A 25,021-nucleotide genomic window follows, 5' to 3' on the forward strand; every position below is an offset into this window, starting at 1 on the left:
CTGGGATTCAATATGACATACCCATTATTCCAGGACCTTTTCGTTGTCTCTTCACAATAGATTCATGACTGAGGCTACCATTTCTACACCGACGTGTGAAGAACCATCAGCTTCATCTTGAAGTTCAGTCCTTGGAGCCCTTCATTTATGGGCCATGTACCCATAACCTGACATGTAATTGTGCTACTTTTAAAGTACCTGGAAGTTTAATTCCCCAATTAACCACGCACAACTACACAGGTATTTGTCCCCGTCTTTACACATCTCTGCATCATATCACTAGATCTGGCCCTTTCTCTAACCCTTTTATCTTTATACAGTTATAGTTTATCCAGAAGTATCTCCTACGTTTGAATATGCTACTGCGGCGTCTTTAAACTTGGCTCAAGCATTCTGGTCCATTTGCCTACGGTAAATTTGTCCAACGGGTTTAATATCTTTAGACCATGTGATCTAGCCCTGGTTCATGTATAATATACCCATCTCTGTTATTTATTTTCAGAACGTTTACACACTTTACAATATTTGGGTTTTTGCCATCTCCGTACTCGCTGTGTCCTGTTTATGATACCATTTGGTAAGTTTGTGGTATCCATTTACAATATGTTTATTCAGCTATGTATTTTTGGGAGAAGGGTCTTCTGTGAGCGTATATCTCTATGTAGATGTCCTCATCTCACACTAGGTACTTATCTTATTCTATGACACATACTAGGTACATATTAGGCACAGAAAATGTTGGTTTTAGGTGAAGGGCATTTCTCTAGCTCATCACACTTTCTCATTTCTTAACTCATGGAGAACGAAGGTTTTTATGATGTAATTGACGTCATTGTCTTTTATCTCTTTATCTTAGTTGGACTCAGTGTACTTTATTTCAATTCCACATTTAGGAATCATTGTGGCTTTTCTGATGAAGGCGTAGTGCACGCCAAAACACGTGTAGGAGATCCATCACGAAACCAGCTGATATACATGTCTATTGTTTCGGAAGTAAAAGTGTTTTGTGAATAATATACCTATATGATTATCTGCTTTTTTGTTATTGGTTAATACTTCCATGTCCATTCACTGTACCTAGTCTTTTGTAAGTTATGTTGAGATGCTGTTATATGTATGTTACGAGGAAAATGATGATACACGTACTAGAATGATTGTTTTTTAAATTGTATTAAATAAATGAATTTTTAATTACATATTGTGTAGACTGAGTCCCTAATATCATGTTCGGAGTTAACTATGTCTGTAAATTGTCATAGAACTATAGTTGCCTAGGGAATCTTTTTTCATTTGTGTTATTTCCCTGCCCTAGGAATCTGCATTTGCAGCAGGGGGTCCTTGTTTTTTTAATTCTAATTAGTACAGGACTTAACAGCTATGCTGCAGGATTACCACAATCGTTTTCCCACTGCAGCACGTTCTGTCGAAAGATAAGGTTCTCCTCATCCTGCTTTAGTGCCAGCGACGGATGTTTAGGATCCTCTGCCTGTACTACAAGATCAGAGGCTGCAGGATGATAATGATACTGTCGCTGAGGAAGGTGAAATTCCTAGCACACCTACTACCATAGAATGGGACGAATATTTAATTCCTACACCTTCTCCGCCAGCTCCTCAAGCAGTTGATTCTCCTCCTGAGGATTTTGGAGGCTTTCACTCCATTCTGGAGAGAGCTGCAAATGGATTCCACCTTCCCACGCCTGTTAAGCAGTCTGACTGCTTCTTGTATGATTTTAGGGACCAGAACAGAAAGTCGGTCTGCCCAATTCCCATCATCGATCATATCTGGGAAGAAGGTGTTAAAATCATGAAGAACCCCTACCCAGTTCCGGCAATTCTTCCCAGAATTGACAAGAAATACAGAGCCCCGACGACTCACCTGCATGCTTAGTAGTGCAACCTAAGCCAAATTCTATAATTTACCAGGCTGCGCAGAGGAGATCTAGGAATCCTTCAGTGCCCTTTACTGCGCCACCCGATAAAGATGGAAGGCGGCTAGATAACATTGGGAAAAAATTCACAAATATGACAGGGGCTTCAGTGCAGCAGCAAATTCCTTAGCCATTTTAGTGAGATCCGCCTGCCAAATGTGGTCGGATGTTGCTCCGTACCTTAAATTTTCACCTGAGGATAAAAAGCAAGAGGCAAGGAAGACTCTGCTTGGAAGTGAAAGGGCCGCATCTGAAATTGACATCTCTATGGATTTGGCCTCCTTAGGCTTTTGGCAACTAGCTGGAGCAGTATTTCTCTGCTGCCAGGGATGGCTCAAGTCTACCACCTTTCGTCCTGACATGCAAAGTAAAATCTTGGACATGCCATTCGATGGGGACCCACTGTTTGGCAAGCACATTGACGAAGCCTTATAAGAAATTAAGGAGGACACAGACACAGCTAGGGCTTTAGGGATGCTCCAGTATAGAAAGACACCTTTTCGAGGGTCCCGTAGCAGAGGGTCATACTCTTTTCGAGGGAGCTACCAGAAATTCCATCTGCAGTCTTACCAACATAGATATGGTTATCAACCACAACAGTTGTATAGAGCCCTCCCGCTGCTGCTTACTCCAGAGAGCAAAACAGAAGAAAGCAGCCCCCTTAGGCCAGAGACAATGCTAGAAAGGAGTGACACCTCCCCAGCACCTGCAACAATTCAGCCACACTTCCATCTCAATGCCGTAAATAATTATTTACATTTCGACCAATGGAGAAAAATCACTTCGGACAAATGGGTCCTAGACATAGTAAAGTATGGTCATACCCTGGAATTCATAAAGATCCCACCGCCTAATCCGCCTCTAAAGAAGCTGCCACCACATATCAAACTTCTCCGAAAAGAAGCCATGGTAATGCTCCGGAAAGAAGCTGTAGGAAAGTGTGCCTCAATCTCAGGTGGGGAAAGATTTTCATTCCCATTTCTTTCTGATAAAGAAAAGTTGGGGGGGGGGGGGGGGGGGGGTGGAGGCCAATTCTAGACCTAAGAAAATTAAACAAATATCTACAGAAAAAGTCCTTCCGTATGGTCACTCTCTAGTAGATACTAAAGCTCCTCAATCATGCAGATTTCATGACCATACTAGATCTGCAGGATGCATACTTCCACTTCCCTATTCACAAACATTGAAAGTTTCTCTGTTTCACGGTGGCATATGCTCATTTTCAGTTCAGAGTTCTCCCTTTTGGTCTGCGATCAGCATCAAAAGTGTTTACCTAGTGTCTGGCTCCAATTTTCCCCCATCAGGCTGCAGTCGTTCCCTTACCTAGATGACTGGTTAGTGAATGCACCGTCTTTTTGTCAAGCCTGAAGAAAAACTTCAAATGTTTCTTTCCCTGGGGCTAACTCTCAATCTTCAGAAATCAGTTCTGCATCCATCTCAGAAGAAGCTTTTTCTTGGAGCAGTCTTAGACACTATCCAAGACGAGACATTCTTGTCCACAGAAAGGCAAACTCATCTCATTTCTCTGGCAACAAAGTTAAGAGGAAGAAAGTTTGCTTCTATGAGACTGATAAAATCTCTACTGGGCATGATGTCCTCTGCAATTCTAATGGTGACTTGCTCTCATCTCAGAATGAGACCAATACAAGAGGAACTAGACAAGCAATGGGTTCAGGGGATCAGATATTTCAACGACCTGGTACGGATAACTCCAGCAATGCGCTCAGATCTTCTTTGGTGGCAGCGCTCCAGCAATCTGTAAATAGTGCTAACTTCCTTTCTTGGACAACTGATTTCGTCCTCGCTACAAATGCTTCTCTAGAAGGGTGGGGTGCTCATCTTCAAGACCTCCGGATAAGGGGCAAGTGTTCCAAAACACTTTCCAAAATGCACATCAATTTTCTGGAGCTTTGAGCAATTTCTCTTGCCTTGCAAGCTTTTCTCCCAATGATTCAAGGATCCTCGGTTCTGATAAGGACAGACAATACCACATGTATGCATTACCTTAACAAACAAGGAGGAACACGCTCCCACATCCTGAAGCACAGGAAATATGGAAGTGGCTTCTCTCTCACAGCATATCTATCAAATTGGAACACCTACCAGGAGTGAAGAACAGTCTGGCGGATCCCTTGAGCAGAACTTCCAACTCTTGCTACAAATGGGAGCTGGATCAGAAGGTTCTCGAGTCCATTTTCCAGATGTGGGGCAAGCCTAACTTGGATCCCTTTGCTTCCGAGATGAATCAGAAATGTCAATTCTTTGCCATCTGGGAGGCAGAAAAAGGTTCATGGGGAAACGCCTTTCTGATGAGGTGGATGAGGTGGACAGGGATCGTCGCCTACGGGTTTCCCCATTTCCGTTAACTCCTAGACTTCTGATGAAGTTGAAAAGAGAGCCATGCCGAATGATTCTCATTGCTCCACATTGGCTGCATCAGCAGTGGTTCACAGTTTCTCCTGCTCTCAGAATACAGACCTTCTCGCCTTCCAGTATTGCCAACACTGTTAACGTTGAGCAGGGGTCAGGTACTCCACCCACATCCAGCTTTGCTGCAGCTACATGCATGGTTACTGAACTCGCCGAGTTTAGGGAGTTAGATCTGCCACAAGACTGTAGAGACATACTTGCTAAAGCAAGGTCACCGTCTACAATTAAGACTTACACTCTGAAATGGAAACGTTTCTGTTCATGTTGCTTTCATAACAATGTGCACTCACTTGAGTCATTTCTAGATACAATGTTGCCTTATCTACTCTCCCTGGCTAAATCCGGCCTTATGTTCACATCTATTAAGTTACATCTGGCCGCTATCTCTACTTACAGGTGATCCTCTGGAGGTTTATCCCTTTGTTCAAGTAAATTGGTAAAACAATTTATGAAAGGACTTTTCAGAGTATACCCTCCTGTAACAGCTCCTCCTCCCGAATTGAGACTTAATGGGGTTCTGGCGCACTATTTGAAACATCCCTTCGAGCCGATTCACGGAGCTGAACTTAAACAGATTTCCAGGAAAGTTACTTTTTTGTTAGCTGTTACTTCTGCCAGGAGAGTCAGCGAAATTCAAGACTTTACAATTAAAGAACCTTATCTTCGTTTTTCTAATAACAATGTTCTCCTTAGAACGAATCTTGTTTTTATTCCAAAGGTTCCATCAACTTTCCATCTTAATGAGCCAGTTATTCTACGGACATTCGTACCCAATCCTAACTCTCCGGTGAAAAGGCACTTTATACATTGGATATAAAGAAATGTTATCTTTCTCATACTAAGAGCATCCGGAGATCTGATCAATTGTGTCCAATAGTGCGCAAAAGCCAGGTACGGCAGTGACTAAATCAACGATTGCAAGGTGGCTCACAGCTGCAATTTATTTTTGCCATACCAAAGCAGGCAGTCCGCTTTCTGTCAAACCTAAGGCTCATTCCACGAGAGCAGTGTCATCTTCAGCAGCGCTTTTTCTTGGAGTGCCATTGGATAAAATTTGCCGTGCTGCAACATGGAGGAATGTGCATCCATTTACAAGCCATTACTGCTTGGATTTTGCTACAGAGGCAGAAGCAGCTGTAGGACAAGCAGTTTTATATAATCTTTTCCAATAAGGTAAGCCTCTGTTTTAGAGGTGATTATTTATTAAATGCAAAAGTCAATATATTTGTTTCACATGTTAATGCTCGTTTATGTTATCTTTATGCATAACGGTTGCTTTTCATATTATATTGCATATGTCATAGAATTGTACATGTATTTCTATTTATGAGGTATCTATTTGCCATTCATATGATACCCACCATCCTCTAAAATTAAATAAATTTACTGCTAGCTATTCTGATTCAAGCATGTGAATCTATGAAAGATCCAATACTGGATAAGAGAATGAGTTACTTACCTGTAACTTCATTTATCCAGCATTAGCGGCACTCCTCTTGATGACAAATGTTTATTCAATTCGTGATTTCCTCCTACGCGTTTCGAACCGTAGTTAAATAAAAATGTATATAACTGGAAGTTGAAAAAGGACTAAAAAACACTCTACCGTGATCAGGAACTTCGGTTCGAAACGCGTAGGAGGAAATCACGAATTGAATAAACAACATTTGTGCCGCGTTTTTTGTCTTTGGAGGATTAATTTTACGAGACCCTGTCCTGGTCTCGACGCGGGCACCAGCTGTTGAAGGTGCTCCCACTGTCATATGGACGATTTGAGGAAGGAGATATATATATATATATATATATATATATCTAGCCATAGGTTTCACACGTTATAGTTAGGTGGACATTTCACTCGTAAAAAACCAATGAAATTCCCCCGTTATAGTTAGTTCAGATAACTATAACTCGCGCGCCCGCAATCCACTGCTCATGACGTCACATATTACATCACTCATGACATGGTCAGTGACATCACTCATGACATCATCCTTTTGATAGAGTGGCGGTCGCGCGAGTTATAGTTATCTGAACTAACTATAACGGGGGAATTTCATTGGTTTTTTTTACGAGTGAAATGTCCACCTAACTATAACATGTGTGAAACCTATGGTTTTTTAAGTGAATTTGCAAGGTTTTTTAAATGCTAATTCCTAACTATAACGTGTGTGAAACCTATGGTTTTTTTAGTGAATTTGTACGGTTTTTTAAATGCTAAGTTATGTATTTATTATTATATTTTTTATATAGTTATTTGACAATAAACTACGTATTAAAATATATATATTTTTTTAATGGTTTTTTAATGGTTTTTCACCGTGCGCGCACCGTGCGCGCACCCCGCGATTTAAAAAAAAATTAAAATGCTTTTTTTCTGGCTTCGTGGTCCTTCAGGGACCCCCTGACAAAGGCTAGGGGGTCAGGAACTCTCTACCCTGCCCCCTTTTCACGTTCGCCACCTTCCTTTTTCACTCTCGCACTCAAAACAAACAAAATGGCGGCCGACACTTCCTGATTTCGACCGATTCGAATGTTGACTGACATGTAACCACCAATCAGAATTACGCTCGCGCACGTTAGGGTGCGCGCACCGTGCACGCACGGTGCGCGGCTATAGATATTTATGTACTTTAACTGCAATTTTCTCAGGAACTACTGAACAGATTGACTCCATATATGCAAAAGGCACATCCCTGACCTGAGGACTACCACTTTGCCAAACTTCAAGTAATTCTGTTCAGCCGTTCGGGCTGTACCTTCGACTAAAGGTCCTATGGGAAAATGCATGGGGAAAACGTGTTTTGGGACCCCCTTTTTTCTCGGCCCCCGCTTGACTAATCCCCCCGAGACTTTCAGGGTAGGAGCTGAGCGGAGCGCCCCATTAGTTTTGAAAATTTTGCGAGGATTCGTCAACCGGCGCCAAAGTTATTCAAAATAGAATTTTGAGATTTCCTATGGAAACACGGTCCTAACTATGACTATCTACTGGCGACCGCCAGTAGATTATATGATATATATATATATATATATATATATATATATATATATATATATATATATATACCAATACCATGAGACTCCCACCACGACGGCGGGGATGATTCAAGCATGTGAATCTGTGAAAGATCCAATACTGGATAACTGAAGTTACATGTAAGTAACAAGTTCTCTTCTTCATCCCCATCTTAAATTTAAGTTAGGAAAACAAATCTATATATATACAAAACAGGAAGGACCCTGGAACATCATTGCCTGGCGTATGTGTGAAAGGCAACTACGGTCGTGGCCCAAAACAGTAGAGGATGGTGGACACCCACATGCCCCACCTGTTTTGCTATGTCATGAACGTATGGCAAATGAACAAAAGAAGACCGGTCTGAGGGTTCCCGTTTGTCCCTTAGATCAGAGCCCATAATGAGCTGCTGGCCCTCCCTTCCCCTGCATATTGAAAGGTCAGCCAAGTGAGGAACCCCCTACTGGGTTGAGTAGCTCTGCACACAGAGAGGGTCCGAGTGTTGATCCGAGAACCTGAAGAAACTGCAGGTTCTATTTTTGATACATGAATGCACTGGGTGTCAAGGTCAACATCACTGCAGACACAGATAGGGAGAGCACGGTGTGAGGCACAACACACCGATGAATAGTCTTGAGGACGCTGTTAAGCTGGTGGGACCACTGACACAAGATCTAGTACAATGCAGAATTCAAAGGTGACAAAGCAGACTGTTGACTCTGAGCAGGCAGTTGCTAAATGCCAAATCCCTGGGTTTCATGCTCAACAACAGACTTAATCTATAAGTACAAATATTTTCTGTTCCCAAAAGCCCACATTACCAACTTAATTTTCTGTGGGTATCCAGCAGTTATTCTCGAACAAGATCTAAAGCCCCTTGTTCAGGTATTTGTACTCTCCACACTGTATTATGAGAATCCACTTCTTAATGGCCTCCCTGACTCAAGGGCTCTAATGACTTTAATAACGCAGTGCAGGCCCTAGTGATTCCCAGGATTCCCAGGACTATGAAAGTGCATCCCTCTCTGGACTGCCGAGGTCCAAACTGGCTGTTTTAAGGGCCTCGCTAAATGCTGCTGTAAGGCTCATCCCCGGCTCAAAAGGAAACAACCCCATCACTTCGATCTGAAATCCCTCAACTCGCTCCCATATGAAGCAAGAATCCAGCTAAACATTGCCTGAATGACACATAAAGCCCTCCACTTACAAACCCCTAGGTATCTCGCTCAGAATCTTGAACATTCTGGTGGCTCCAAATCATGCAGAAGCTTCAACACCTTACTTCTAAAACCACAGGTATTCTACAAGAAAAACACTTACAGCCATCTTTCTCTGGGCTTTCCCCAAGAATGTGGAACACCATTTGGTGCGCACTCGAGATATCGGATAAATTGGATCAAATCCCAGATGTATGCACTTTGGGGCGAGCCCCCATCTAGTCCGCGCGGTTATGACATACCGGATGCAACTCAAGGTTTTCGGTACCTGGGTGTTTTCGTTACCTCAGACATTACTCTCTTCTTCGAGCGGAATCTGCTGGTGCTCCTCCAGCGCCTAAGGTCAGACGTCAGACACTGGTGATCGCTCCCCCTCACTCTCTTGGGATGTGCGTCCCTGTTTAAAATGCTTGCCCTGCCGCGCTTCCTCTACGCACTGCAAAATGCTCCCTACCCGATTCCGGACTCGTATTTCTCTCAAATTGAAGGCGTAGTGCGAGGGTTGCTGTGGGAGGAGCGACCACCAGGAATTGCTATAAACAAACTTACCATGGGTTGGTATGATGGGGGCACAGGGCTACCAGACTTACGTCTTTACTACCAGGCTTCACAACTGACGGCCATCAACAGATGGGTGTTTGGCCCGCATGATGATCCCAATTTCCGCACTGACCATTGGCTAATGGGGCGGGGAGGTTATAATAGGGCGCTGTATACTAATTATCGTAAACTTCACCTGACTGGCCCCATGGCTCGTACGATTGAGGTGTGGCATGGAGTCACGAGAAAGCTGGGGTGGCACAACCGTCTAACCAAAGCAACTCCCTTCTGGGAACCCGACATACTGGGGCGACTCAGCATTTGCCTGGGCTTTGACAAATGGGACACAATCAGGATCTCCACGATGGGGGACATGTGGGTGAAAGGGAAGGTGGCCACATTTGCTGAACTCCAGGCTAAGTAGCAAGTTGCACCTTCCGAGACCTTTCGGTATCTCCAAATTAGCCACGCTATTTCCACTGCTCTACCAAAGGGTACCCCCCTTCCCGACTCCTCCCCGCTAGAGGACCGACTTCTATTGGATCCAATGGACCGTAACGCCATCTCCCTCACCTATAAAAAAAACTAGTGAATAATTGGGCTGACCCGATGCAGAAATTACAGCTGCGCTGGGAGACTGACCTGGGGGATATAGATGACGAGGAATGGAGGGATACACTGGCCTCTCCTCGAGGGGTAGCGATCCCTATGCGACTCCGTCTCGTCCAACTTAAAATTCTTCACCGGGTTTATTTTGATGCCAAATTACTGTTTGGGTTGGGTAGGAGACCTGACCCACTCTGTCTCCGACATTGTAACCAAACCGGTACCTTCACACATATACTCTGGGACTGCCCCTATATACAACACTATTGGGGAGAAGTTACCCGCCAACTTGCAAGGACATGTGACAAACCCCTGATACCTTCTCCCAAACTCTGCCTCCTCAATATCTGGGAGGCTCCCGACCTCTCACAGGCAGAGCAAACGTGGGCCTCGATGGGTTGGACTATCGCTAAGCGTAATATCGCCCAAAAATGGGGGGCGGCCAAGACTCCACAAATAAGTGACTGGCCGAAGGACATGGATAGTGTAATGATCGCAGAAAAAACAGTGTTTAAGGGGAGGGGATGCCCTAAAAAATGGGATCACAAATGGGGCAAATTGAATAAATATAGGGGGGGGGGACATCTGCATTTCCCCTACAGTGGAATTGAGAAGGGAGAGACGGACACTGCTGGCTCAGTTAGTGGATACTATTGGAGCCTCCCCATCGGACAGCTAGAAATACTGTGTCAGTCTGCATATGCCAGTTAACTGTTTCATTGTATTTTTTGACTTTGGTTCAGTGATGTAATGTATAGCGTGGGGGCATCTTCCGGGGACAGCTGGATGATGTGCTCCTGGTTCAATATAAGTAAAGCGACAATGTCGATATTTTGTGTGAATTTTGCCAATACGACTGTAATATGTTATGCACCCATGCATTCTTGTTACCAATAAAAGCAGTTTAAAAAAAAAAAGAATGTGGAACACCTTGTCCCCTGAAGTCAGAATGAATCCCTCAACTGTATCCTTCAAGAAACAAGCCAAAGTACTCCTTATGAACAAATTTCTTCCCTAGTTACTAACATGCCCTTCTCTCCTCATGACTACTTCTTACCGGCTATTTCAGTGTTTTCGACTTCATCAGTCCTGACTTTATCCTTCATTTTATCAACACGGCCTGATCCTACAGTTTTCTTGACTATGATATTTTGGTTTTTATTGGTTTATCTCCTCTGTTCTTTGAACATTGTAAAGCGTACCCTCACTTTTCTGGGTGCTACCTTATGCGGTATTTTTCTTTCATTAGCTCTCTAAATTTGTGTAAAGCGCTCAGTTACCTGCAAGGATCATGTTTTGCGCTACATAAAAAACAACAAAATAAAATAAATGAGATACAATCCCCCCTCCACAAGGATCTGTGCTTCATGCTGTTGATAGCTTCGTCTCTGGATGGAAGGAATTTCACCATATTACTCCTTCTCTTGTAAGAATGCATTGATGCCACAAGCACAATTTAAGACAGCTTGTATCACTCACAATGCTTTCACCCTCCCTGCTATTAGGCCAAGAAATAAAACATTTCTGTAGGTCAATTTGGGTTGTATAATGCGGAATCCCTTCTTTTTAAGCCTTCTACATTAAAGAAGAGCAGTGTCTGAGGCAGTCCCTCTGATGGCTTCACTAGATTTGGGATTTGTTTCTATCAGCACTACATACCACAACCCTGTCTTGCAACTTTTAAAAAGTAGCTTAAAAGCCACCTGTTCAAAACTGGACGATAGTTCTTCCGTCAAACGCAGCTAGACCGCGTCTGCTCCAATTCTCGCCTACTATAGTCGCCTGTATACGTCCCGCTACCCTACCACCTATGACGCACTTGCTGAGTATCTGGCAGAGGTAGCCATAGTCTGGCTGAGTGAGGGGCAGTAGCAGTTTCTTACCTCGCCTATCTCAAGTGACGAGGTCTCGCAAGCTATTGATGATCTGAGTGGCACTTGTGCCCCTGTTCTAGATGGATTTATCAGTATTTTTTTTAAATAAAACTTATAAATGATTGCTTATCCCTCACCTGCTTGAAGTCTATGCAAAAATTGTAATTTTTTTTTTATGGTGATAAAACATTTTTCGTTTCAATTATTTAAGAAGGAGATTGAAAATCCATGAAAGTACCTGAGCTCAAGAATGCAATTAGTTCTAAAACGCCATCCCTATTGTTAGTAGAAAAAAGGGATACCATCCAATTAAGTATGTTGAATGAACAGACATGCTCTTCGTATTGTGATGCTTCCAAGAGCATATCCGGGCAACTTGCTTGATATTCAATGAAACTGCGTTGTAGGAGGTTCTGCGCAGCCGTGCAGATATCACATTCAGCCAAGGTCCCAAGTGCAGCAGCACGCGCCATGTGACCATTCCCAGAACAGGCCCGTTCATGGGCCTCTAAGGGACCCATTAACTGGATAAAATCCGGGACCGAACATTACTTTTTGGAGAAGCATAAATCCATAGCCCAATAGAAGGGGCACCTTTGACAGTAGAATACAGGTTACATACAAGTGAAGTCGGCAAAGCCAAAAGTTAATCCTTAACTCACGCTAAGCGTTGCTAATGGCAAGCATCCAAAAACTTGTTGCATTCGATCACGGTAAGTTGCAATTAGGCTGGTCTGCGCATTACCACAAAATGAGCAGCCATTGAACAGCAGGAACAGAAGAAGCAGGATTCCACCAGCTAGCGCCAGTAATAAAGGGAATCCTCTGAAGACGCTGGAAAATATAGAATGAATAAAAGCCGGTATTACTCCAAATATCACCTGAAAAGAAGTCACAAGGCCGGCTCCCACATGTGTAAAAAAATGTGCAAGGCCTTTTGTGTCAGACGCATTAAATATTTGATGTCGAAGCTCCCCAAAGTAAAGTGGGAGGTTAGTGTTCAAAAGTGACTGAATCTCGCTAGATGTTCTCGCGAGCTGAAGTGAGAGCAACTTCTTGTTGAAACGATAGAGTTTGAGCCTGCTCAATTTGTTAAAATCTGTTTTCAAAGTCGGAATGGAAGGTCAAATGGAACTGTCTACTTTTCCATTCGGGGGCGGAAAAAGCACATTGCTACAACAAGCGACACGTTGTGAAACTGTTACTAAATATGGGATTCCCTCCCATAAACCACAGCAGTCATGGTTGCTTAAAATAAGATAGCTGCCGTTAGTAAGCAATGTAAAAGCAAGACTTATTGATAGGACTGAAGTTCCTTTAAAACAACAAGCAAGATTAGGTGCAGATCCATTACAAGCGCCATGCAACTTAACGTGTTTACAAACCAGGGAATGTCCCACTGTGGAATCGCAATCCTTCCCTGTTAGAAAAACATCCTTATCGTCCCGTTGGCATCTGTAAGTGAATGGAAGGGACCATAATTCATTAAGAAATGCACTACCCAGGGGCTCAAAGCGACCTATCGGAAAATGTTGCATACATAATTTAAATTGAAACCACGAAAATGGGAGAGACATTACCCTATGAATTAACCTAACAGCCGAGTCTGTCTCCGCCACAGAGAATGGTAAGGGCTCCAACTGTTCAATGCTAAACAGTGTGTATGAAGCATCTTTCATGGACATAAACCTTTGTTTATCAGTCAGATTAAAAGATGAAAATAAAGCAAAAGCATTTAAATAATCCCACAGGACTTTTCCTATTTTGAGAGTTTGTAATGTCCATGCAAACTGCATTATCGATTGTAATTGATTTTGACCATGATACAACACTAATACATCATTCTGAACAATATCAATAACAGATTAAACAATATTATCCAAGGTGTAAATGGGTGAAGACAGTGTACTGATGCTATTGTCGACAACAGCAAGGACTTTTTCCAATATTGCCTGATCAATTTGGCGCAGACAAAAGGCTGCTTCCATCTGCAATACTATCCAAATTTAGTTGTACGCTGCATAGATAAACCTTTTATTTCTAGGGGCTTGAGGACCTCAGATAAAATCAGCCAAATTGATGTTGTTCGACAAGAGTGACAAGTGTTGTTTTACTGATGACAAAGTGGAATGTTCCAACCATTGTTGGCACAATTTACCCACTGAGTACGTGGTGACTCTATGTGAATTTGGAAAACAAGGATCTGGTCTAGTCCGTGTTAAACCTGGTGTTATATTATAAAAACGCAGTTGACTTGCATTGGAACTGGTCTGCCAGACCAACCAACTGGATTGGTCAATCTCAGAAATATTAAAAGTGTCATTGCGAAATAAAGCTTGTAATACATCGATCGTATAATTAGTTTGTGCGCACCAATTGTCATATTCCACTAAGGAGGGGATGGATGGGATATTCCAATTTTGTGCAGTCGCCAAGCCAAAACAAGTGGTCTGGTGTACTGTTTCATTTAAAAATAGAATTTGAGTCGTAATGAGGTAGGCACGATGCAGTGCTTCAGTGCCCTGAACCTTCCAAGCTTTAGTGCCCCAAATTGATTTTAAATCAATTGTATCTTTCCAGAGATCATAACCTTGTTTGGCCAATCCAGTTCTAAAGGAAGTGGAATAGATCAATTTAGTATGGGTAAGAATAAATTTGGGTTGCGATGAAGAATGCAATTTAAAAAAAATAGGATTCTGGATTTGACGTGTTGTAATCGGTAAAATAAGCAAACTTATCCCGAAGTGTTTTAGAACTCCCTTGGATGGGAGTTGGACAATGTTCCCATTGAGTGTAATTAAAGACAGGTCGTAATGTGCTTGTTTTGTGTAAGTAGTGATGCCCAAAATGTTGATAACAGAATAAATCGGCATAACTGGCAGAATTCAAATACAAATCTTCAGCATCAAAAGCAGCATAGTATTTCAAATCAGAAAGAAATTAATGTACAGCTTGCACATCCCAATCATCAGAATATATGTCCTGCGCTACCACATCTCCTAAGGAGACGCGAAACACGTATGGTATCTTAAGGACCTCAATCAGGCAGTGGATTTCAAAAGTTACTTTATCCCATAAGATGCCATCTGCAACTGGGAAAGCTGAAATATTAAGAAGAGTTTGATCACGCTTCATGATATGGGACGATGTATGAGGTGCCAGAACTTTGTCAACCAAGTTCACAGCAGAGCGTTCTGGTAAATAATGACCATAGTAAGAAAAACACTGTCACAAATCGCATCGAAATGAAGAGAAAAAACAGGATAAGCACCAACCAGATGTAGGTCCAGGGTGGAACCAGGAGTTGAACCAAGAGATAAAAATACAGAATTTTGTAGGTGGAAGGTCCAAAGTGGAAGACGAGGAGGATGAGTCAGAAGAGAAGCTAGCATGATCTCCAAAGTAACCGCTTGCAGTTCTGTTTAATAGAAGTGGTAGTGTCGGATCAGCGTGATGATATCGAGGATTGTTCGGCACCCCACTAATAGACTCGTCTGTAGGTTAAGTATACTCGACGTCTGTATTGGAAGAGGATGGAAGCAGATCAGGTGAAAGATCAATAGTAGTGTCCATCACTCCCTTACCCACACATGCATTAGTGGACGAGGATGAAGTCAGCGGATTCAATGAAATTGCGGTGCACAAAACTGCAGGTGTGACACTATTCAGAATCGTCCAGACGGTGTAACTTGACATTGTCCACTGAGCTGCATCTGTTGTCTTTGCGACCAGGTAAAGGTGGTAAAATGACTGTACGAGTACCTTTCAATCCAAGTACTGGAACAGTGCATGATAAGAGGGACCACATTCTTTTTTGTTCTCCAGCTTTTCTCCTACCAGATCTCCAATCTTAGGAGGTCAGCTAGCTACTGGAATTAGCAGTGCTGCATCATTGGAAAAGGGTAAATTTTCAATTGCGTAGCTGTCACAGGTCATTTGTAGGTTCTGTAACATAGTAGAATGATTATCTACGTCAAAAGGTTGCGGCAACCACCACAACGTCTAGACCATCAAGGTCAGGCACAAACATTTTAATGCCAAAGAGCATTTCATATGGGGTCCGCCCACCCAGAGATCCTCTAGGGAGATTTAGTGCACTTTGAACCCCATAGGTAAACGTGTAAATGTTTCCGATTTCCGACGACGGTGAACGCTGTCAAGTCACCGCTCTCAGAATCCAAATTGTGACTATAGAAACCATTTGATATATCCAGTGTAGTTTTATATTTTTTACGAATTAGTGTATTCACTAACGCAAAGCTGTGTGTGTTTTGTACCGCAAATGTACGACAATGACTGTTCAAATTCCGATAATCTTACACAATGTGATACGATACGTCAGATTTTGATACTGGAAAAAGAGGATTATTCCTCAGCGATACGCAGGATTCAATCACACCTTGATAATCCAACTGAGTCAGAATGTCACAAACGGGAGCCTTAGCTTCACGTTTGATTGGATATGGCGGCTGTGGCATAGACCTTAACGGGATCTCATGTGCTGGGGAATCTCTCTCCCAGCCCACCTGATTACTGTACACCGCCAGGACAAGGACTGTGCCGAAACATATCGAATATACTGCTGCAAACACTTTACCTCAAGTGTTACAATCCGCTAATTCGGGAACAAGGTCTTTCGGTAGACTTATTGTCAAAATCCTGTGTTTCTCCACAGGTGTTGTATTTGGAAAAACAGCTTTGAGTTGCCCAAATTTCTTGGCAAGCCAATAAGGAAGTTCATCCTCATTCTGGGGACGCTTGCCCATTGCGGAATTAACCATCAAAGGAGTGATGGTCACACCACCAGGTGCAGGTGGTTGCGCAGCAGTGCCAGGTGGTCCCACCTGGAAGCTGCGCAACATGAACTGAATAACAGCTCAATGTATACGTATTAATGAAGTGTGCAATACGCGTAGCTCTGTGACTGACGCAGTGAGATAAGTTGGATGTGGGTTGTACCCAGCCAAAACGGGCCACGTGGCCTCATCAATCGATAAGGGGCCACAATGGACCGGTGTTATTTGGTGAGGAAGGGTGCCATTAAACCATATTTGGTTTTGCCAAACTGTGAGCGGAACCTCAAGAGTCTTATATGGTCTATAGTCCCGTGGAATAGCGGTGACAGTAATACTTGTGAAACATATTGTCTGTCCCATTTACTTCCGGAAAGGTGACCCAAGAATAAAATACCTTGAAGCGGAATGGTGGACACGCTTCTACAACAAAGATAAGCGCTACACCTGCATCAGGTACTCCATATTGAATGAAATGTGCCTTGAGCGGTTAGGAGGCGCAATATCAACCGCCATAATGAAAAACAGAGAAGAACAACCTATGCGTGGTAGCGCAACAAAGGGTTAAGAGAAAGAGAAAGACTTTTTAAAATTCAAGCTTGAAAAACCTATTAAATATCACAATATTACAGACTACACCATCACAGCTGTCTCCGGAAACAGAAGTGAGGGGATTGTGGACAAGCATAAGCACTACTCAGGAGTCTCGCAGATAAGAACCAGACCAAACGTTGGCAGCGCCATGTTGCAGGGATTCTGCACATACACAGAACTATTCTCAGGAAAACAGGACCTCGTGTATTGGGGTTGTACTTCCTACCACCTTACTACCCAAAATCCCAAAACCGACTAGCTTTAGTGTCTTATTCATTCTCCCACATAATCACAAAGCTACAAATGATTAGACAACTCAGAACACAGCACTCCCGACTCTCTCAGGAATCGCGGTAGCAAGACATACCCTTTCGCTCACTCACTCGTACTTGTCCACAAAAAGAATTGGCAGAGTCACTGTAATAGTTCAAAATGTTTATTATAACTATTGTGCTCTATAATGCAGAGCCACTACCAGCAGCAAAATGCATAAACCTAGCACAGTTAGCATTGTTACAATAGCATAGAATATAAAGGGGATGCCATTATTTACAGACAGTGGAAAAAAGGGCTATAAGGCCTAACCACCCTCCCCTTGGTAAGTTGAGGTTTATTATAAAAAGAAAGATCCCTGGGCTTTGTCAGCAGACCCCATACCTTAAAGCCTCGATGGAAGCTTTACATCATAGGACCAGCATAGCTCTTCTCCATGGAAAGGGCTTTCTCCAAGTGTGTGCGAACAACATGCATCCTCGTAATATCAAAGCATGAGTCTCCAGCAATGCAGCTGTGTTTAGCATATTCTGTCTAGGTGCTAGGGACTGACCAGAACCGAATAACAAGGGGCATTGTTTATTGACCTTGCACATCGTGTTCAGACTAAACTCCAGGAACTAGCAGAACACGAAAAGTAGACCGTTCTCAGGTGAAAGCATAAACAGTCTTGCAAAATAAAGTCATGTAGTAACGTGCGCTAAAGCCGCATCATGGCAGCAAAGCTCATGCTAACTTAGCAATGTCGAGAACGACCCTAACGGCCATATAACATTTCAAGATCTTTTTCGACTTTTGTAGACTGATCCATTGGCCCAGCTTCAGGTGAATGACACTTTCACTGATCAGTTCTCACTCTCTCGAGGTAGTAGGCAGGGATGCCCCCTGTCACCCTATTATTCATCATTGCTATGGACACCCTAGTGCCGCATTTTCTGGAGTGGCACCTGACAGGTGGTTTGCGGTTTCACCGTGGCCCCCTTCTGGCTTCTTAATGATGATGTGATATTGTTTGTGCGTGAACCCGAATCTAATCTTCCTCCTCTTCTCCGTGAGGTGACCCACTTTGGGGCTTTCTCAGGGTTTACCTTTAACTGGACTAAATCTAAAGTATTTCCTTTGACCGAGGTCACTGTGCCCTGCCCTTTCGAGTTCCCCTTGTGTTGTTGCACCGACCCTTCTAGGTATCTGGGTGTCTTCCTCCACCGCAGCAGTGAAGAGGTGGTCCGCCTCAACTACGGTCCCTTGCAAATTGATCACCGGATTAAGGTCTTCTTATCTATCACTGGAGGAATCGCTACCCTTAAAATGGTAGTCCTCCCCCGGTTTTTATATTTATTCATAAAAATTCCTATAGCTTTGACAACCATTTTTTCAATGCCCTTCGCAGAATGCTCATTGGACTGGTATGGGCCAGTAGACACCCAAGAATCAGCTGACAGACACTAACTGTGCCATACTCATGGGGAGGATTTGGAGTCCCTGATTTTTATCCCTACTACCTAGTTGCACTGGCGCCCTTTGGGTATTATTAGTACCATCAGGGCCATCCATATCCCCTATCCAATATTATGCCGCGAGGTCTACCTAGGGTTTCCTCCGAAATACAGATGCTCCTGACCACTTGTTAGGCTTGTAGCAAATTGCAGCGCTACCTTGGCTTTGATCTCCTATACTCTCCACACATTGCGCTTCTCGACAATCCGTGGCTTCCAATTACAACAGAGGCACTGGCTAAGCGGACCTTGGACGCATGCCAGCTCCGCAAACTGGGCGACCTTTTAATGGATGCCGAGCTGCGATCTGTAACCGCTATGTCGGATGGACATAGTGTGTAGTATATGGACAGATTTCTTTTGCATAGACTTCACAGCACTGTTCGCTCCATTCTCCCATCTCCCTCCGCGGTGCCACTGGATTTCCTGCCACTTACCATGATCATCACAACCTGAGTAGTGCCCACTTGATTTCCCGACTTTATCATTTATCACTACTGTCACGGCCAGCGGTGGGTGGGAGGACCCAGGCAGCATGGGAAAGGGATTTGGGTTGCCCTCTACTGGATACTACCTGGTTCTACTGCTGTGAACAAACAGTTTTTGTATCGAACAATCATCAATACAAATGATAACACTTTAAATATTTACACTAGGCATATGCCACCCCTCATCTCATGGCCAAGATTGACCCCACCAAACCCCATTGCTGCTCTAGATGCTCATCTAAGCTTGCCGACTTCTCACATCTAGCTTGGAACCCAAGTACTATCATATTGGGAGGCAATGTTTTTACTGCTATCACAGATGATTGAATTTGTCCCAACCCCACTGTTGGCGTTATTGGGCTATGTTAAGCCATTACCTATGGGAGTTTGGTGATTTGCCTCTATCGCTCTATTGTTGGCCAAGTGCCAGATATCTTCACATTGGGGCAGCACCACTGTTCCGACAACGAGGATATGACTCCGCGACTTAATATACTGCCATACCACGAGTCATACCTATGCTACACTACAACCACCAACCTCCAGACTTAGAAATATATGGCAACCATTGCAAGACTACTTGTTGCTTTATCCTGAGGCGGGATTGGGGGCCCAATGCTCCTAATGTTTACCTTGCAGGGTACCATGTGACTGTAATCATACAAACATTGATCTCTTTGATCCCCTGCTGAGGCCTTTGTTAGATTCCAGTTGCCATGTCTGTCAAAATGGGGCACCTTACCTGCTGCATGCTTCACAGTACGATTACCTATTATTCTCCTCTCCATCTTTCCTCGTGGCAATGCACTTTCTATCTGGTGTCGCATATACTATTTTATTTCCCCTTTTTCTCTTTTTCTCATCGAGATGCTCTTAACACTCTGTTTTCCTTGATACACATGCTGTTGACTACTTTATATATTAATGAATCCTGTATTTGCTTTTTTTGTTTTTCTACTCTTGTCTCTTTGTTTTTGGATGTTGTAAACTTCTATAAATATTTTTTTTTAAACCCACCATGAAACCTCTGATGTCATACAGTTCCACCAGAGGTCACTTTGTTCATTTAAATCAACATTACAATAAATACTAATAAAATTTAAATGCTTATACCCTTTCATCACTTGGTGGAGGTGAAAGCGATATTGACGCTGAACATTTTCCTAGGCAATGGCTTGAAAGCAAGATAATCTTAATATAAATTCAAAGGCATTGTGCAGTTCCAGTCAGCATCATGCAAGGGTTCTAATTGTAGACAAGCACTTGTGAATTATTTTTTGTTTAAAAAAAAAAAACAAAAAAAAAAAAAAAAGGTTTAAAGACACTAACGGACCCTTGTATGTTCAGGTAGTAAATAGCAGGATAATTCAGTGTGTAACAGGTATCAAGCGTCAAAATTATTGTGACAAGTAAGTAAAACTTTCCTTAAATGGACTGTGCAGATGTAGGGTACCATGGTATCAGGAATTTACAGTAGAAGATTGTAGAGAAAGCACTGAATCTAGGTTTCTTGACATCAAGCTCAAACATAACGGTCTCGTTCCATGGAGAGCACAATGTTAAGGATTCATTTGACAGATAGAATAGCTATATCCTTGTATTTGTCGTTACCTGCCTACACTGAAATGTCTGCTTGTCTTAACAGTCCAAGAGCTCAGAGGAAAGTACAACAAAAAGACCACTTGAGGGGCCTGTAGGTGATGCTAGGATCGAACCCGACAAAGAGGTCAGTATAACTTGAATTAAGCCTGGAATCATCAACAAAGAAAGTTGTGTGTGTGTGTGTGTGTGTGTGTGTGTGTGTATATATATATATATATATATCAACAATGCTAATCTAATTGCTTCATTTTGCTGTTACTCTCCTTTTGTGTCCACTTCGCGTGACAGCAGTGCTCAATTTTTTGTTTTGTTTGTCGTGTCTTCCTCATAATCTTTGTAGTATTCGACAGACAAGAGTACAGCCCATTTTTATTCTGGATTGTCAAAGCCGAATTTAAAAGGTCTACCGATAAAGGAGGAGTCAGTCATGGGAAATCTCCATTATCCTTTATTACGCTCTGCGGCAGCAGGGATCTCTGACCATTCGCCAGTGAATCTGCTTTAGCTTACAGACTACTCAGCTTTTATACCTGCACCCCTGGTGCAAAAATATATTTTTAAGGGCACACGTCTGGGAGATGGACCCACAGGGAGGCAACTGCTCATACAGACTCCCACAAAGGAGCGTTTCAAATCACTCGAGGGTTAAACCCTACTGACCCTTCACAGGCGTACCCTCCAAAAAGCCCAAAGGCAGGACAGACCTGCTTGTCAGACAGGCGTAACTCTCCAGATGGCTCAAGGCTCCATGCGGTGCTGCTGCTCCGTTTCCAATAACGGACGGAATGCAAAGCGCGAGCTGCCGGAGAGAGATGCCAGTCAGGCGCCCTCAGGCTGTCTGAGGACCCCACCGCAAACCACACCACGTCAGCAACGGCCTCGGAGGAGTGGAAAACGCTCCCGCGGCTGGCCAAGCCTTCCAGAAGCGGGGGTCGGAAAAAGGCAGCCTGAAGAAAATAAACCAGGCTGGAAATATCACTGCGCGAAGTCAAATACGGTACAATCAATCAATAAGACGTCGGGGTACTTAATTAATCCATAAGGAAAATAACGTGCTGGCTCTAGCAAATTAAACAATGGTATAGCGGAACAATGCCTGAAACAACAATGCTAATACGCCTCAAATGCAGACAACACTGAGGGACACTGAATACACTTATCTTAGGCTGCGAGCAGCGAAGAAAGAGGAGGAACAACCACTAACAAGGGACTATGACCTGGCTGGTGTTACCGGATTGGTGGAGAGAACGGACAGTCTATGTATTGATTTCTATATTCCCAAGTGTTCATGGTAATGTTGTTTTTCAAATGTTTTACGTTGAAAGGCTGCTGTCAATAAAGTGAAGAAAGTACAGAATAATCCTCGCCTCCGGTCCTGACATAGAATCTCCATTATCCTTTATTACGCTGTATTGCAGCAGGGATCTCTGACCATTCACAGTGAATCTGCTTTAGCTTACAGACTACTCAGCTTTTATACCTTTGTAATCACATCGACAATAATGAAAAACGGTGATTACAGTAGAAAATTATATAAGGATACAAAAGTCCTTGAAGGGGTGCAGCTGCAACGGGAAGGTTTAAAACAATTTGCTGCTTATTGTTACCAACAGTTTATTGGTTTCCTTTCTTACTCATCGCTTCTGGGTGCACTTTTAAACAAACCATTGTCACGAACCTTAACTTCAGTGGCTAATCCTGTGAGAACGGCTGCACAGCATCTATTTTGCAGACATTTCTTAGATCTTGACAGCAATATTCAAAGCTAAGCAAAAGATAAACGCTTCCTTTGAAGGTCTTTGAACCATAAAATGAATGTTCTGCAATTGAAGCATTGCAGCACGTAACTCAACTGACATTTCAAATTCCAATTTCCATCCATCAGACTTTTGAGGTTGTTGGTTATTTCCTCTATTGCTGCTGTGATATTCCTTTCCCCATTCCTTACTCTCATAACACACTTAACTCCAATCAAGGCACTTGTTCTCTCCTTTTGAGCCTGAATAAAATCTAGGGCATATTTGTTTTGTTCCTGGAATATACGCATGCTTTCTAGTTCTAATGTTATTTCTTTCAAAGCATCAATTGTCTCATTAGATAGTATCTGAAGCTTGCATCCAAAGTATTCCTGGGATTATTCTCCTCTGGGCGCTCGTACGCCTCCTAGTGTAATTATTGAGGCCAGGATGTATCTGAATAGTCTCCCATTTGAATAGTTCCAAGTCTGTTACCCCATCACAAGTACTCTGGTAAACGTCCTAACCCAATTTTTCTAGGTTCGGTATCTGTACATGGAACCTCCAATGGGAAGACCATGCCTACAGGTGCATCTTTTGTCCCAATATAAAAGTTTGGATAGGTGCTATTAGAGAGAAAGTAAAACCTGGGATGGGTGTACATGGGCCCATACTCATAATCTTGCCAGGCATAGCTCTGGAGTTTCATCTTGATCCTATTTTGGAGGACCCCTGAGCAATTAAAAAAATAGCCCAGTTTGTACTGGATGTGTTCTCCGTTTTGGAAATTTCACAACAAGTAGGATAATACCCTACACTTTTTGCTACTGTGATCTGTTGGTTTTGAAATTCATTCAAAGTGATATTGGTAGCGTTAGTATAGATGACATCACAAAAGGAATTGCCACTACATCCTGGGTACTCTGAACCTTTATTTTTTTTAAACATCCTTTTTATTGACGTTTTCTCTTTAATTAGATTCAGCGTATTATAAATTTGTTTGGCATCACAACAAGCATGTACCAACAATATTGAGAACACTAGCTTATGCATTTGTATAAAGAACAAGCTAATACATGTGGACATGTGGTCTACATTCACATCTTTACTCGGGTATGAATGTGGTTGCCTTGTATACGTTTCTCTTTGTCTCTGTGCAATGACTGTATCAAGGATCTAAGTACGATGCCTGTTTAAGTGAACTATAACTAATAACAAAAGAAAGAAAAGAAAAGATCGGCATCTTTAGCTTGTGGCAGCTATGTTGTATTGCAGGTGTTGGGGTGTATGAGGTTCAATACATTACAAAATCAGGAAGAAAAATATCGAAGTCTTGTTATGTGGTAGCGGTGTGCTGGGGGGTGTCTCGATGTCAGATTGCTGCGTGCGATCCTGTCATGGTTGGTGGCGGCTCATAACGTAATGTGGAATGGGGGGGGGAGTGTCTTAATGCGCTGGGGCCTCATCAGCATCACTGGGGGGCTGTGAGTTTTGTTCTGCGGTGTCTGGTCGTGTGAGTGTTGTGAGAAGATCGTCCCAAGCCTGCGCGATCGGGTACTTGCGCAGTCCCGCAGTTTCCTCCTTGTAAAGCGTAGTGCTCTCGGCTTGCGCCCATATTATAAGGGATTTCTCCCAGTTAGCCGGTGCTGGAGGGTCAGTGTGTTTCCTTTGTTTTGTGATAAGGCGTTTTGCCGTTATCAATCCCAGGTCTCTGAATCTGGATACTACGTTGTTCTTTTTCGACCGTGGATTTAGCTCTAGCAAACAGGTTTCCCAATTGGACAGTAGGAGCGCCCCGGTACATTTTGCTAATGTGTCCACGACTGCGTGCCAGTATGACTGTAGTGAGGTACAAGACCACAGCATGTGCAGCAGATCAGCACCAATCAATTTGCATCTGGGGCAAGCCGAGGTAACAAGGTGAAAATAGTCATTGATCTATTATGTATGTCTGGATGAGTTTAAATCTTGAGGTGCGTGGTATATATGTGGAGCCGGCTACGATTGTTTCCCACTCCTTGTCAGTCCACAGCTGTCCCCTGTCTGCAGCCCACCTCTCGCAAAGTCTCGTCAGTGGTTTCAGTGTGTGTATCAGGAGAGCTTCCACCAGCCAGTGTACTACATGTGAGCCCTCCCCCATTACGTGTAGATATTGTATGAGTAAATGCGTTCGGGGCTCAGTTTTGATGTCTCCCCAGGCTGCCGTCAGGGTACACACTATGGCTGCATGTAGAAGAAATTGGCCTGCAGGAATATCATTTTCCGTGGACATAATATCAAATGTGTGAAGGTTGCCCTCCGTATACAAATCGCCTACTGCGTCTAGTCCTGCCGCATGCCATGTCAGTAATTCAGTTTCAGATACTTTCTCTTTGCCTCTGGGGTCCCTACTAGTGGTATCAGTGGAGCATAAGGAGATGTATCACGAG

General features: G+C 43.1%; 1 protein-coding gene across 10 annotated transcripts in view; it reads left to right on the plus strand.

Annotated features, from left to right (window-relative positions):
* The window catches only part of IFT54 (intraflagellar transport 54), a 543,753-nt gene that overhangs the window by 211,682 nt on the left and 307,050 nt on the right, over positions 1-25,021 (plus strand). For all 10 annotated transcript variants that reach the window (XM_085645129.1, XM_085645127.1, XM_085645123.1 and 7 more), the window contains exon 6: positions 20,900-20,980. In XM_085645129.1, the coding sequence (XP_085501255.1) occupies positions 20,900-20,980 (81 nt within the window). The remainder of the gene's footprint in view (positions 1-20,899; positions 20,981-25,021) is intronic.

This window comes from Triturus cristatus, chromosome 3_1 (genome assembly GCF_964204655.1).
Source record: "Triturus cristatus chromosome 3_1, aTriCri1.1, whole genome shotgun sequence".
Lineage (NCBI taxonomy): Eukaryota > Metazoa > Chordata > Amphibia > Caudata > Salamandridae > Triturus > Triturus cristatus.